The 14,347-nt window shown below is 42.5% G+C and overlaps 1 protein-coding gene across 1 annotated transcript in view; it reads right to left on the bottom strand.

The window, feature by feature from the left end:
- Nucleotides 1–1,326: 1,326 nt before the first annotated feature.
- vrk1 (VRK serine/threonine kinase 1) overlaps nucleotides 1,327–14,347 on the bottom strand; it is a 70,405-nt gene continuing 57,384 nt past the window's right edge. Inside the window, exons 12-13 of the mRNA XM_067991968.1 lie at nucleotides 6,593–6,686; nucleotides 1,327–1,522 (exon numbers count right to left, since the gene is read on the bottom strand). Coding sequence (XP_067848069.1) covers nucleotides 1,407–1,522; nucleotides 6,593–6,686 — 210 coding nt within the window. The 3' untranslated portion in view covers nucleotides 1,327–1,406. The remainder of the gene's footprint in view (nucleotides 1,523–6,592; nucleotides 6,687–14,347) is intronic.

Raw genomic sequence — 14,347 nt, 5'->3', positions numbered from 1 at the left:
TCTCTACCTGTCAGGGTAGAGAAGCAAGAGGCAATAACGAGCATCTCAAGGTCAGTAATGGACATAATGCTGAACTGTCAGAGCAAATTGGATGCCATCACTATCAATGAATCTTCAGGCCTGAAACAGTGCTGCTTTGTAGATTTTAGTGATTTCAAAAACAACTCATCTGTAATTGCCAGCATTGCAGCAATGCTGTTTCAGAAGATGGTAGAACTGATAGACACTTAATTCCTGGGCTTACCTCTCAACTTGCAAAAAAATGAAAATTACATTCTGTAGATCTGGTCACCTGCATCTGTTTTTAATACCCTTTAAACAGATTTATCCAGCTCTTTTAGAATGGTTTGAAACAATTGCAGATTGCTGTATCTTGGAAAAGATTTCAGTACTGATTTCCTGCCATTATACAAGTCTAGTTTGTTTTATAAATACTATGCAGATTGACACCAAGTTGCTCAGACTCCTACAGCTTTTAAAGCTTCATAGAATACACAGAACTCAACAAGTTAATGCAATCTGTGTCCATGCTGCCACAGAACTCAGAGCTTGGGAGCCTGCTCCAGATAATGTGAATATAAAGTAGTAAGTTAAAAAAACCACCATTTGTACTTAAACATAAGTAAGATAATGAGTAAGATATACAATATAGCCTGGCCTGGAAAAAAATTTCATTGAAAGGTTCTTTATTTTGTTGAGAACATTTAACTAGCTGCTTTTTGTAAACAGTTTAAAAAATTAAGTGGTACTCTCAAGTGATCAGAAAGTTAGAAAAAATAAATGCTTAAATATTCACATCGCTCAAGTAATACAACAAATCAAATTTGTCAAGTTTACAATATTACATTTCATCTTTAAAAATAACTATTAAGATCAATAACTAATAACTATTAAGATTTCACCACCCAAAACAATCTGGTATCCTGTGACATCTTAGATCATAGCCCGATATCCTGGGAAATCATGAGCACGAACACCTACTATTCTATAATGCAAAGCACTAGCACGAGGGCCCACATTAATTGTCCATCTAGCAAGACATCCTTTCTTTCCTTTTCCCCCTCAAAAAAGGCATTTAACATCTCATAACTTCTTGCGATTTCACATGTTGGAACTTCATGATATGTGTATTAGTTAATTTATTCAGAAAACTGAAAAGTGGCAAAAAATACCAAAAACTAATGTCTGCATTGTGTAAAAAGAGAATTAAACTTTTAATGTTTCAATTTTTATTTTGGCAACACAAAAAAGACAACACATAAAACCCAGTATAAAAATGATAGAAATCCTTTTCTTTTAAACAATGAGACCAATATTCAGAACAACTTCATTCTAAAGAATCAGACTTTAATAAAAAGTAAAGCAGCAAGGACAATCGTAATAAGGGTTGTTTCTTATTCTGAAAGTTAATATTTACTTAGGTGTTTTCTTTTCCCAGGAGCTGCCAAGACCGGAGAAGTCTGAGTACCCATTTCAACCATCTCTGCTTTCTTCAAATTCTTTCTTGCTGACGGCCTCTTGGCTTAAAAAAAAGATATTACACCTTACTAAAAAGAGGCAAAGAAACCCTTTTCTTGAATTTCTGTAAGTTTGTCAAAAACCTGGCTATTTTGTTGTTGCTTTTTCTCACCTTGAAGAACAAGGGGAGTCTCACCTTCAACAAAAAGACTGAAGAGATTGAGTTATAAAGGGGACAGCAACAGTTGAAAAAATAAATATGGAGCCATTACACAAGACAAAAGTGAATGGTAGATTGTTAAAATAAATTAAACAAGGTGGAAAGGAAGAAAACATTCATGGCCAAATAAAGCATATCGAATAACACGGTTGGTTTCATCATTAGCCAAAACTTTAAAACTTCAATAAATACTGGTGCAGCATTTCAAAGCAGAGACGTTAGAACTTGCTGAGGACACTATTCTTCTGTTCTTTCAGCTACTTTTGTAAATATTGGAGCAGTTCAAAGAAAAAAAAATGAAGAAATCCTCTTCAGTGACTGGAAATTTTAGTGGTGAGAATAAGCTACATATTCTGAAACTTGCACTTCTTAGAACCTCACCTGACTCTTGATGGCAGTTTGCAATTCTGCAGGAACATAACTTAGAACCATATATTGCAATTTTTTGTGGATGTTTAGTTTTACAGTTCTGCAGATTAAATTATTGTCTGCATACTTTATACGGAATGTTTATAGGTATTACACTCAGCATCTACTCTTAATTCCCAGTTTGCTGTTCTAATAATCCTTCATGTACATTTGTCTATGGCTTCCTATATGGCATTAATACACACAATTGAGTGCAGAGGACCCATAGAACTTTTTGTGAAAAATGTTGATCTATTAGGTTACTGCAGGCTTTTTAAACTTGCCAGGTCCTCACTGCATGTACCTGTAAGTATCATGTAACCCATATGCATCTGTAAGTACCATGTAACCTCTAATGAACTATATTGCCAGAATGCATGTAAACCTCACTAAGTTCAATATGAACCTTAAAAAAAAATTGTATGTCTTGAATCTGCATAATATGTTTGTGTGGATGGCCACTCAGAACGGTTTCCTACTTCATAGTCAGTGTTTAACTTTGTAATGTGGTTAATGCTGCAGTTTCCACAGCTGGGAAAGTGCATGAATATTCAAAATTTTCTATAAAATTATATGTAAAGTCAGAAAACAAAATATTTGCATCAACAAGTTTAACATCTCAATTTGGACACGGAGAATTTACTGAACAGTAAATAAACCAAATTACGTGCATATATATGGAAAGTTATATTATGCATACAAATATATTATATGTACATATAAACCCTTCCACATTTAAAGGTCACTGCTTTCTCCATCCAGATATACAATGTTACTAATTACTTAAAGCATTCCTACCAGGACATCAAGCACTGAAAACCGCGCCAAGGATGAATATCAATACAGGCAATACCTTTGCTCAGTAACATTACTCAAAATTCCTAGCAGAAAAGGAGTCATAACAATCAAGAGCCCCAAACAGGCAATAGTGCGCACTTTGGCTTTAATGGAACACTCATTACATGATCCACCCCTTCCTATAGACTATTCTTCCTATAAGTTACATAACTAGATTTTTTTTTAAAAAAGGAACCTAACTGTGCACTTATAGGAAGAGCTCAGTGAAATAATTACAAATAGGTTATCTTTACTATGAGTAAATTTCACAACAAAAATAAATGGTACAGAGAAAGACTGGTAAAATAATACCCCAAATACCTCTCTACTTCTAGTATTTAATGAAAATATTTGGCCAGCAACTCAAGCTTTGAAAGGGTTTAACTATAACATGCATAAATTGTTAGTCAAATATTTTGCTGCATCTTCACTTCATGTTATTACTGCAATGCTTCCTGCTACAGGACTTTGTCACTAATAATAAGTTAATAGATGGAGGCTACGTCAAAACTTCAAATGAAAGCCAACAGAAAATTTATAGGTTTCCACTCCAAAGAAACTAGTATTATAACAAGTATCACAGCAAAGGGAGAAAATCCCTTGGATTTAGTTCTCTTCAATCATATGGGTTTTTTTCTTGTATAAGAAAAGCACCAATACCAACCACCAGGGTAAAACTAATAAAACTTTGTGTTTCATGTGTAGGGGCCATCTCCAATCCCAATAGCAATAGCAACAAGACACTGAGCACTAAAAGTCAGTTGAGACATCTAGCAGGCAGTTCAGCTCAGAAGGGGGTATATTCCCAACTGGCCCAACACCCAAATATGGATACGTAAGACATGTCCCCATGACATTCAACGGCATTACCATCACCGAATCCCCCATCAACATCATGGGGGTCACCGCTGACCAGAAACTCATATATATTGTGGCTACAAGAGCAGGTCAGAGGCTGGGTATTCTGCGGCGAGTGACTCACCAAAGCCTTTCCACCATCTACAAGGCACAAGTCACGAGTGTGAAGGAATACTTTCCACTTGCCTGGATGAGTGCAGCTCCAACAACATTCAAGAAGCTCGACACCATCCAGGACAAAGCAGCCTGCTTGATTGGCACGCCATCCACCACCCTAAACATTCACTCTCTCCACCACCAGCACACCGTGGCTACAGTGTCTATTATCAAAAAGATGCACTGCAGCAACTTGCCAAGATTTCTTCGACAGCACCTTCCAAACCCGCGACCTCTACCACCTAGAAGGACAAGGGCAGCAGGCGCATGGGGACACCACCACCTGCATGTTCCCCTCCAAGTCACACACCATCCTGACTTGGAAATATATCGCCGTTCCTTCATAGTCGCTGGATCAAAATCCTGGAACACCCTACCTAACAGCACTGTGGAAGTACCTTTGCCACATGGACTACAGCGGTTCAAGGCGGCAGCTCACCACTACCTTCTCAAGGGCAATTAGGGATGGGCAATAAATGCTGGCCTTGCCAGCAACGCCCACATTCCATGAATGAATTTTAAAAAAAACATAAGAAATAGGAGGAGTAGGCCATACGCCCCCTCGAGCCTGCTCCGCCATTCAATAAGATAATGGCTGACCTTCGACCTCAACCCTACTTCCCCGCCTGATCTCCGTATCCCTTGATTCCCTTAGAGTACAAAAATTTTTTGGTCTCAGTCTTGAATATACTCAACGACTGAGCATCCACAGCCCTCTGGGGTAGAGAATTCCAAAAATTCACAATTCTCAGTGAAGAAATTTCTCCATCTCAGTCCTAAATGGCCAAACCCTTATCCTGGCACTACACCCCCTAGTTCTAGACTCTCCAGCCAGTGGAAACAGCCTCTCAGCATCTACCCTGTCAAGCCCTCTCAGAATCTTATGTTTCAATGTGATCACCTCGCATTCTTCTAAACTCCAGAGATCATAGGCCCATTCTACTCAATTTCTCCTCATAGGAAAACGCTCTCATCCCAAGAATCAATCGAGTAAACCTTTGTTGCACCGCCTCTAATGCAAGTATACCCTTCCTGAGGTATGGAGATCAAAACTACACAGTACTCCAGGTGTGGTCTCACCAAAGCCCTGTACAATTACAGTAAGACTTCCTTACTCATACTCCAACCCCCTTGCAATAACAGCCAACATACCATTTGCCTTCCTAATTGCTTGCTGCATGTTAACTTTCTGTGTTTCGTGTACAAGGACACTCAAATCTCTCTGAACATTTAATAGTTTCTCAACATTTTAAAAATATTGTTTTTCTATTCTTCCTACCAAAAAGTGAATAACCTCACATTATACTCCATCTGCCACCTTCTTGCTCACTCACTTAACCTGCCTGTATGCCTTTGTAGACACCGAGTCCTCCTATCAGCTTACTTTCCCTCCTTGCTTTGTATTGTCAGCAAACTTGGATACATTACACTCGGTCCCTTTATCGAAGTCATTAATATAGATTGTAAATAACTGATACCCAAGCACTGATCTTTGTGGCACCCCACTAGTTACAGCCTGCCAACCTAAAAATGACCCGTTTATTCCTTCTCTTTTTTTTCCATTAACCAATCCTCTATCCATGCTAATATATTATCCCCAACCCCATGAGCCCTTATCTTATATAACAACCTTTTGTGAGGTACCCTATCTTTTGAAAATTCAAATATACTTCATCCATTGGTCCCGGTAATCTACCCTGCTAGTTACATCCTCAAACAACTCTAATAGATTTGTCAAACAAGATTTCCCTCTCATAAAACCATGTTGGCTCTGTCTAATCATATGATGATTTTCTGAGTGCCCTGTTGCCAAGTCCTTAATAATAGATTCTAGCATTTTCCCTACTACTGATATCAGGTTAACTGGCCTGTAGTTCCATTTTCTCTCTCCCTCCTTTCTTGAATAGCAGTGTTATATTTGTTACCTTCCAATCCACTGGGACCGTTCAAGAATCTAGGGAATTTTGGAAGATCACAACCAATGCAGCCACCTCTTTCAGAACCCTAGAACGTAGCCCATTAGTTCCAGGGGATTTGTTGGCTTTTAGTCCCATTAATTTCTTCAGCACTTTTTCTTTACTAATCTTAATGACTAAGTTCCTCACTCTCATTAGACCCTTAGTTCCCCACTACTTCTGGTACATTTTTTGTGTTCTACTGTGAAGACAGATACAAAACATTTGTTTAATGTCTCTGCCATTTCCTTATTCCCCATTATAATTTCTCCTGTTTCAGCCACTAAGGGACCCATGTTTACTTTCACTACTTTCTTCCTTTTTACATACTTGTAGAAGCTCTTACAATCAGTTTTTATATTTCTTGCTAGTTTACTCTCATTCTATTTTCTCCTTTTTTATCAATTTTTTGGTCATCCTTTGCTGGTTTCTAAAACTCTCCCAATCCTCAGGCTTGCTACTCTACTTGGCAACGTTCTAGGGCTCTTCTTTTAATCTAATACTATCCTTAACTTCTGTAGTTAGCCATGGATATATCACTTTTCCCATGAAATTTTTATTCCTCAATGGTATGTATACTCATTAAGAATTATGAAATATTTCTTTAAATGTTCACCATTGCTTATCTACCATTATATCTTTTAATCTAATTTCCCAATCAACCTTCGCCAACTCACCCCTCATACCGATGTGTTCTTACCTTTTGGTGATTTTCGTGGTCTCTTTCCACCTTTTAATTCAGAATCTGAGGTGCTGCCCTCAAGATCATCATTCAGCTTTGAAGCACACCGTTTCTTTAAAAAAAAAGTGAAAGGCATTGGTGGGATCAATTATCATCGGCAATATTTTGGTCACTGCAATTAGACAAGATTCAAAAAGAACAGATTGAACAGTGGAAAGGGGATGAATGAGCAGTTTTCGGGAAAAAGTAGTACAGGATCCAAGATTGTAAAAGTGGTAAATAACACAAGATGAAGTCTTGGGTAGTGTAGCTGGCTGGGACCATGGCCTTTCATCTAGAGACTTAGATTTTACACCAAGTGATAATGATGAAAGTCTCTTTCATTTACTGGTTACACGATTCAGAAAAGCTTAGTAGCACATATATTAGTAAAAACTCCACAGCCTAAAACTGTCCATAACACAATGATTTGCCGATTAAACTCAATAGGCCACAAGGGTGCCTGCTGCAGCAAATTCACAATGGCATACTAAATGATAAACAGGCACAATGATGGGTGGATTGGAGGAGGCTTTAACCTAGAACTAACACACCTGATACCTGACTACAGTGCAAGGGAGGCCCATGGCTTTTTGGGATGCCCGGAGGAGTATTCCAGCTCTCCTTAGCCTATAAGGAAACTAAAACATTTTTTTTTTAAATATAAAATTATCTTGCTGGGATTCTTCTAGCACTTGCTCACCACGGCTCCGAGACGATTTGGCCCGGCGAGGACGCAATCACTACTCCCCCAACCAGGTGTCCGGTTAAAATAGATCAGGCCCACAATGCGATCATTGGAACCCAATCTGCAAGCTCCTCACTCCATTTTAACTGCCCTCCCCCCTGTTTTATTTGGGGGTGGGGGGCTTAAAATTGACCCCCAAGTGTGGGGAAAAGCAATTTCATTCCAACTTCTGTGGAGTAAGATAAAATTTGAAATTTTACAACATGCAATGCAAGCTGTGATATAAGCTTGGGATAGGAATTAGGGAATCAGTCTATAAATCACCCTAGAGCAGCCATTTCAGTGTAGTTTCTCAACAGTCCCAAAGCACAGAGGGTCTTGTTCTGGTATCACATCAAGTTTTGGGTAAGGCAACAGCAGAGACTGAGTTGAGTCAGTGAGGCAAAAATATTAAGTTCTAACTGCCCTAGCGCAGACAGCAGGAGGGAGCTTTGTATGTGGAGGATAATCTACATTCAAAGAGTGAAAACATCCATACCAACAGTAGATGATCTAAAAATTCTTCCTCATACCAATGAATTGAAGCAAACTCAGATGCCTTCACAGATATACATAAAGCACTGCTCACAGACTTTTGGCTCATACTGATTAGCACAGATTATGAAAAACCAAAACAGCTAGCTCCTTTTAAATTGTTGCATCGCTACAGTTTTAATTTTTTTAAAAGCCACCAGCATTTCAAGTGAAATGTCTTGGGAAGTGACCTCACTTGCACTGATACTGGCCTGCAGCAGTACTATTTTGGTACCAGTGCCAACACCAAAATGTGCATTTTGAAAACAGGTAAAAAAAAATGCATATATATGGCACTGTTCCTTTGGAAAGTCCAAAAAACCCTGCTGCATTGTAGTGTAGCAACAGCATGAATGAACTGAACTTTTACTTGATGGTTCTCAACTATGTGGAGTAATATTAAGAGCTACTCTGCTACTGTATTGCTTGGTCATGAGTTTACCTAATATTGCTTTCAAATAAAATAAGTAACTTGCTCTACACCTGCATAGAAACCTAAGGCTCTACAGTTCTACTTAATAAAAAAAGTGTAAGTGGCAAAAGCTAAAATTTTAGCATAGCAATTTCTCAAATTAAGAGAAACTTGGGTACAATTTCCGCCAAAAATTTTGATGTGGTCTTAAGACTTCTCCTTCAATATCATAAAATAAGATGGACGCCAACACCCCAGCATGAAACTTATTCTGCAACAAGGAACAGCAGTTTTCATGTAATGCACTTACCAGCGCAAGTTTAACAATAGGTTGAAATGCAACAAGTGTTTGTGGCTATGGAGGTGCCGTCGTTCTGATGAGACGTTAAACCAAGGCCCCGTATGTCCTCTCAGGTGGACGTAAAAGATCCCATGGCACTATTTTGAAATGCAAGGGAGTTCTCCCCGGTGTCCTGGCCAATACTTATCCCTCAGCCAACATGACAAACAGATTATCTGGTTGTGACATTGCTGTTTCTGGGATCTTGATGTGTGCAAATTGGCCACATTTCCTACACTACAACAGTGGCTACACTTCAAAAAGTACTTCAATGGCTGTAAAGCGCTTTGGGACGTCCTGAGATCATAAAAGGCACTATATAAATGCAAGTCTTTCTTTTTTATGATTCAGGTTATTGGCAGGCGTAACTGGATGAATGTTTAAATTTCCAGGCACATTACAAGAAGATACCATTTGGATGTTTAAATGATTTTCCTGCTAAAGGCACATGAACTCTTAAGGAACTAGAGAGACAGAATTCGAGATAACATTAATTTCAAATAGAAAATAGCCAGAGTTATCACACCTAAAGTCTAAAAAGTTGAACTCATTAGAACAAGATCAACTGATTTACTTTCTTCAGCTGGCGTCCAGGAAACCATAAGAAATCCACTATTAAAAGGAAGATTATAGTTTTACATAGTCTCAAGAGGGTCAAGCCATCAAAGTGGATTTGTGCCAACTTTTCCTGCATAGGATAATCAACAATTAGTTCCAAATGTCCAAGAACTAAATTTTCCGACAGTGTGGAGTCACCAGAATTAAAGTTTCTTCAATTCAATCTTGTAATTGATCCAGAAGATGAAGGGAAATGGAGGAAAGGGAAAATAAAAAGATTCCTGCCCAGGAAACTAATAGAAAGAACTTGCATTTATATTGTGCCTTTTAGAACATCACAATGTCCCAAAGCACTTTACAGACAATGTAGTATTTTTTGAAGTGTAGTCACTGTTGTAATGTAGGAAACAGCAGCTAATTTACAGACAGCAAAGTCCCACAAACAGCAATGAGGTAAATGACCAGATAATCTGTTTTTAGTGATGTTGGTTGAGGGATAAATGTTGGCCAGGTCAGGAGGAGAACTCCCCTGCTCTTCTTTCAAAAGTGCCATGGGATTTTTTTATTGCCACCCAAGGGGGCAGACGTGGTCTCGGTTTAGCGCCTTATTTAAAAGATGGCACCTCCGACAGGACGGCACTGAAGTGGCAACCTAAATTATGTGCTCACATCTCTGGAATGGGGCATGAACCCATGACCGTCTGACTGAGGGATGAGAGTGTGACCACTGAGCCACAGCTGATAGGACCATAAAGAGATAGGAGCAGGAGTGGGCCATTCGGCCCCTCTAGCCTGCTCTGCCATTCAATGAGATCATGGGTGATCTGATTTTTACCTCAACTCCACTTTGCTGCCTTTTCCCCATATCCTTTGACTCCCTTGCTGATCAAAAATTTGTCTAACTCAGCCTTGAATGTATTCAATGACTCAGCCTCCACAGCTTTTTGGGGTAAAGAATTCCAAAGATTCATGACCCTCTGGGAGAAGAAATTCCTCCTCATTTCCATCTTAAACAGGTGACCCCTTATTCTGAGACTATGCCCCCTAGTTTTAAATTCCCCCATTAGGGTAGATGCTGAGAGGATGTTACCCCTCGAATCCCCTCAGAATCATATATGTTTCAATAAGATCTCCACTCATTCTTCTAAACTCCAATGAGTATAGACCCAACCTGGTCAATCTTTCCTCATAAGACAACCCTTCCATACCCGGAATCAACCTAGTGAACCTTCTCTGAACTGCCTCCAATGCAAGTACGTCCTTCCTTAAGTAAGGGCACCAGAACTGTACGCAGTACTCCAGGTGTGGTCTTACCAGCACCCTGTACAGTTGTAGCATGACTTCTCTGCTTTTATTTATTTATTTATTTTTTATTCGTTCACGGGATGTGGGTGTCGCTGGCTAGGCCAGCATTTATTGCCCATCCCTAATTGCCCTTGAGAAGGTGGGTGAGCCGCCTTCTTGAACCGTTGCAGCCCGTGTGGTGAAGGTTCTCCCACAGTGCTGTTAGGAAGGGAGTTCAGGATTTTGACCCAGCGACAATGAAGGAACGGCGATATATTTCCAAGTCGAGATGGTGTGTGACTTGGAGGGGAACGTGCAGGTGGTGTTGTTCCCATGTGCCTGCTGCCCTTGTCCTTGTCCTTCTAGGTGGTAGAGGTCGCGGGTTTGGGACGTGCTGTCGAAGAAGCCTTGGCGAGTTGCTGCAGTGCATCCTGTGGATGGTACACATTACAGCCAGTGCGCCGGTGAAGGGAGTGAATGTTTAGGGTGGTGGGTGGGGTGCCAATCAAGCGGGCTGCTTTGCCCTGGATGGTGTTGAGCTTCTTGAGTGTTGTTGGAGCTGCACTCATCCAGGCAAGTGGAGAGCATTCCATCATACTCCTGACTTATGCCTTGTAGATGGTGGAAAGGCTTTGGTGAGTGAGGAGGTGAGTCACTTGCCGCAGAATACCCAGCCTTTGACCTGCTCTTGCAGCCACAGTATTTATGCGGCTGGTCCAGTCAATGGTGAGCCCCAGGATGTTGATGGTGGGGGATTCGACGATGGTAATGCCGTTGAACGTCAAGGGGAGGTGGTTCGACTCTCTCTTGCTGGAGATGGTCATTGCCTGGCACTTGTCTGGCGCAAATGTTACTTGCCACTTATCAGCCCAAGCCTGGATGTTGTCCAGGTCTTGCTGATTTCGGGCACGGACTGTTTCATTATCTGAGGGGTTGCCAATGAAACTGAACACTGTGTAATCTTCAGCGAACATCCCCATTTCTGACCTTACGATGGAGGGAAGGTCATTGATGAAGCAGCTGAAGATGGTTGGGCCAAGGACACTGCCCTGAAGAACTCCTGCAGCAATGTCCTGGGGCTGAGATGATTGGCCTCCTTCTTCCTTTGTGCTAGGTATGACTCCAGCCACTGGAGAGTTTTCCCCCTGATTCCCATTGACTTCAATTTTACTAGGGCTCCTTGGTGCCACACTCGGTCAAATGCTGCCTTGATGTCAAGGGCAGTCACTCTCACCTCACCTCTGGAATTCAGCTCTTTTGTCCATGTTTGGACCAAGGCTGTAATGAGGTCTGGAGCTGAGTGGTCCTGGCGGAACCCAAACTGAGCATCGGTGAGCAATTTATTTGTGAGTAAGTGCCGCTTGATAGCACTGTCGACGAAACCTTCCATCACTTTGCTGATGATTGAGAGTAGACTGATGGGGCGGTAATTGGCCGGATTGGATTTGTCCTGCTTTTTGTGGACAGGACATACCTGGGCAATTTTCCACATTGTCGGGTAGATGCCAGTGTTGTAGGTGTATTGGAACAGTTTGGCTAGAGGCGCGGCTAGTTCTGGAGCACAAGGCTTCAGCACTACAGCTGGGATGTTGTCGGGGCCCATAGTCTTTGCTGCATCCAGTGCACTCAGCCGTTTCTTGATATCACATGGAGTGAATCGAATTGGCTGAAGACTGGCTTCTGTGATGGTGGTGATATCGGGAGGAGGCCGAGATGGATCATCCACTCGGCACTTCTGGCTGAAGATGGTTGCAAATGCTTCAGCCTTGTCTTTTGCACTCACATGCTGGACTTCGCCATCATTAAGGATGGGGATGTTTACAGAGCCTCCTTCTCCTGTTAGTTGTTTAATTGTCCACCACCATTCACGACCGGATGTGGCAGGACTGCAGAGCTTTGATCTGATCCATTGGTTATGGAATCGCTCAGCTCTGTCGATAGCATGTTGCTTCCGCTGTTTAGCATGCATGTAAGTCCTGAGTTGTAGCTTCACCAGGTTGGCGTCTCAATTTTAGGTACGCCTGGTGCTGCTCCTGACATGCTCTTCTACACTCCTCAATGAACCAGGGTTGATCCACTGGCTTGTTGGTAATGGTAGAGTGAGGAATATGCCGGGCCATGAGATTACAGATTGTGCTGGAATACAATTCTGCTGCTGCTGATGGCTCACAACGCCTCATGGATGCCCAGTTTTGAGCTGCTAGATCTGTTCTGAATCTATCCCATTTAGCACAGTGACAGTGCCAAACAACACGTTGGATGGTGTCCTCAGTGCGAAGACGGGACTTCATCTCCTCGAGGACTGTGCGGTGGTCACTCTACCAATACTGTCATGGACAGATGCTCCATCCCCCTAGAAATAAAGGCCAATATTCCATTTGCCTGCCGGATTACCTACTGCACCTGTATGTTGACATTAATTGTTTCATTTACGAGGACACCTAGATCCTTCTGTACCGCAGCATTTTGTAGTATTTCTCAATTCAAATAATATTTTGCTTTTTTTTTCCCTCCCAAAGTGGATGACTTCACATTTTCCCACATTATATTCCATCTGCCAAATTTTTGCCCACTCACTTAACCTGTCAATATCCCTTTGCAGACACTTTGGGCCCGATTTTACCAGGGGTGCGGGTTCCCGGTGGGTAGGCCTGCGGGCACGTTCCAAACACGCCCGGTGAAATTAGTGGGTTGCCCGCGCGATCGTAGCAGGCAACACACTAATTGGAGCCACTTACCTGCTCCTCCGGGTTCCGCGCTGCTGATCTGCGCGTCAAGCGGGCTGCGCATGCGCAGTAAGATCTGTCAGCTGGAGGCGCTCTATTTAAAGGGGCAGTCCTCCACTGACACATGCTGCAACAAACAGTAAAAATTACAGCATGGAGCAGCCCAGGGGGAAGGCTGCTCCCAGTTTCATGATGCCTCACTCCAGGTATCATTAGATGGGGTGAGGAGGAAGGGGAGGACAGAGATCTTCCCCCCCAGCGGCCGGGAGGAAGCGGCCTGCCTCTGCCACCAAGAAGGCCTGGCCCGAGGTGGCAGAGGGGGTCAGCTGCGCCACCAACATATCGCCCACCTGCATACAGTGCGGGTGGCGCACCAATGACCTCAGTAGGTCAGCCACAGTGAGAACACGTAATCTTTCCCCTACACTCCGTCTGCCACAACACTGCCCCCACCCCACATCTCCTTCGGCACTGCCAACACTACTCTGTCACATCACCCCTCAAACCCACTCAAACATCATCCTCATCTTACCTGCACCTACTCACCTTGCGAGTACTCACCCCGCCACTACCACGCAACCCAATCCTCATACAATGTCATGGCTCTATCCCATACTCACCCACTCGTGCATCTCTCTCACGGCCAGCCTCACTCAACCTGCCACCACCTGTGCTGCAGTCACAGGGCATGCATCACATATGTGCAGTAGGCAGCGTAAGGCAAATGTGCCGTGAGCATGAAGGGGATGCACAAGGGTGTTTGAGGGTTTGTCATGGTTCTTACTTCTATTGAATTAAATAACAACTCACATCACACATTATATTGGCTCCACTAGTGCCATGTCTTCGCGAACCCTGTCCGGTTTGTGCAATAATGCCCGCTCCTGTGTATCCATATGAGGACCCACCACTGATGCCACCCAGTGTGTCACTGCAGAGTGGGTGTAGGTGTATTTGCAGGGCTCATCTGCGCAGACGACTGAGACACACCGGGGATGTCCCCGGTTGCAGCCTGGAAGGATCCGGAGGCGAAGAAGTTGAGGGCAGTGGTGACTTTGACGGCGACGGGTAAGAGGATGCTGCTTGGTCCATCCGGGAGCAGCTCGTCATTAAGGAGGCTGCAGATGTCGGCGACTACCTGGCGAGTGACTCT

This window comes from Heptranchias perlo, chromosome 10, assembly GCF_035084215.1.
Source record: "Heptranchias perlo isolate sHepPer1 chromosome 10, sHepPer1.hap1, whole genome shotgun sequence".
In the NCBI taxonomy this organism is placed as follows: Eukaryota; Metazoa; Chordata; class Chondrichthyes; order Hexanchiformes; family Hexanchidae; genus Heptranchias; species Heptranchias perlo.
Note: the sequence above shows the minus strand (reverse complement) of the source record. Positions and strands in the feature narration are given on the sequence as shown.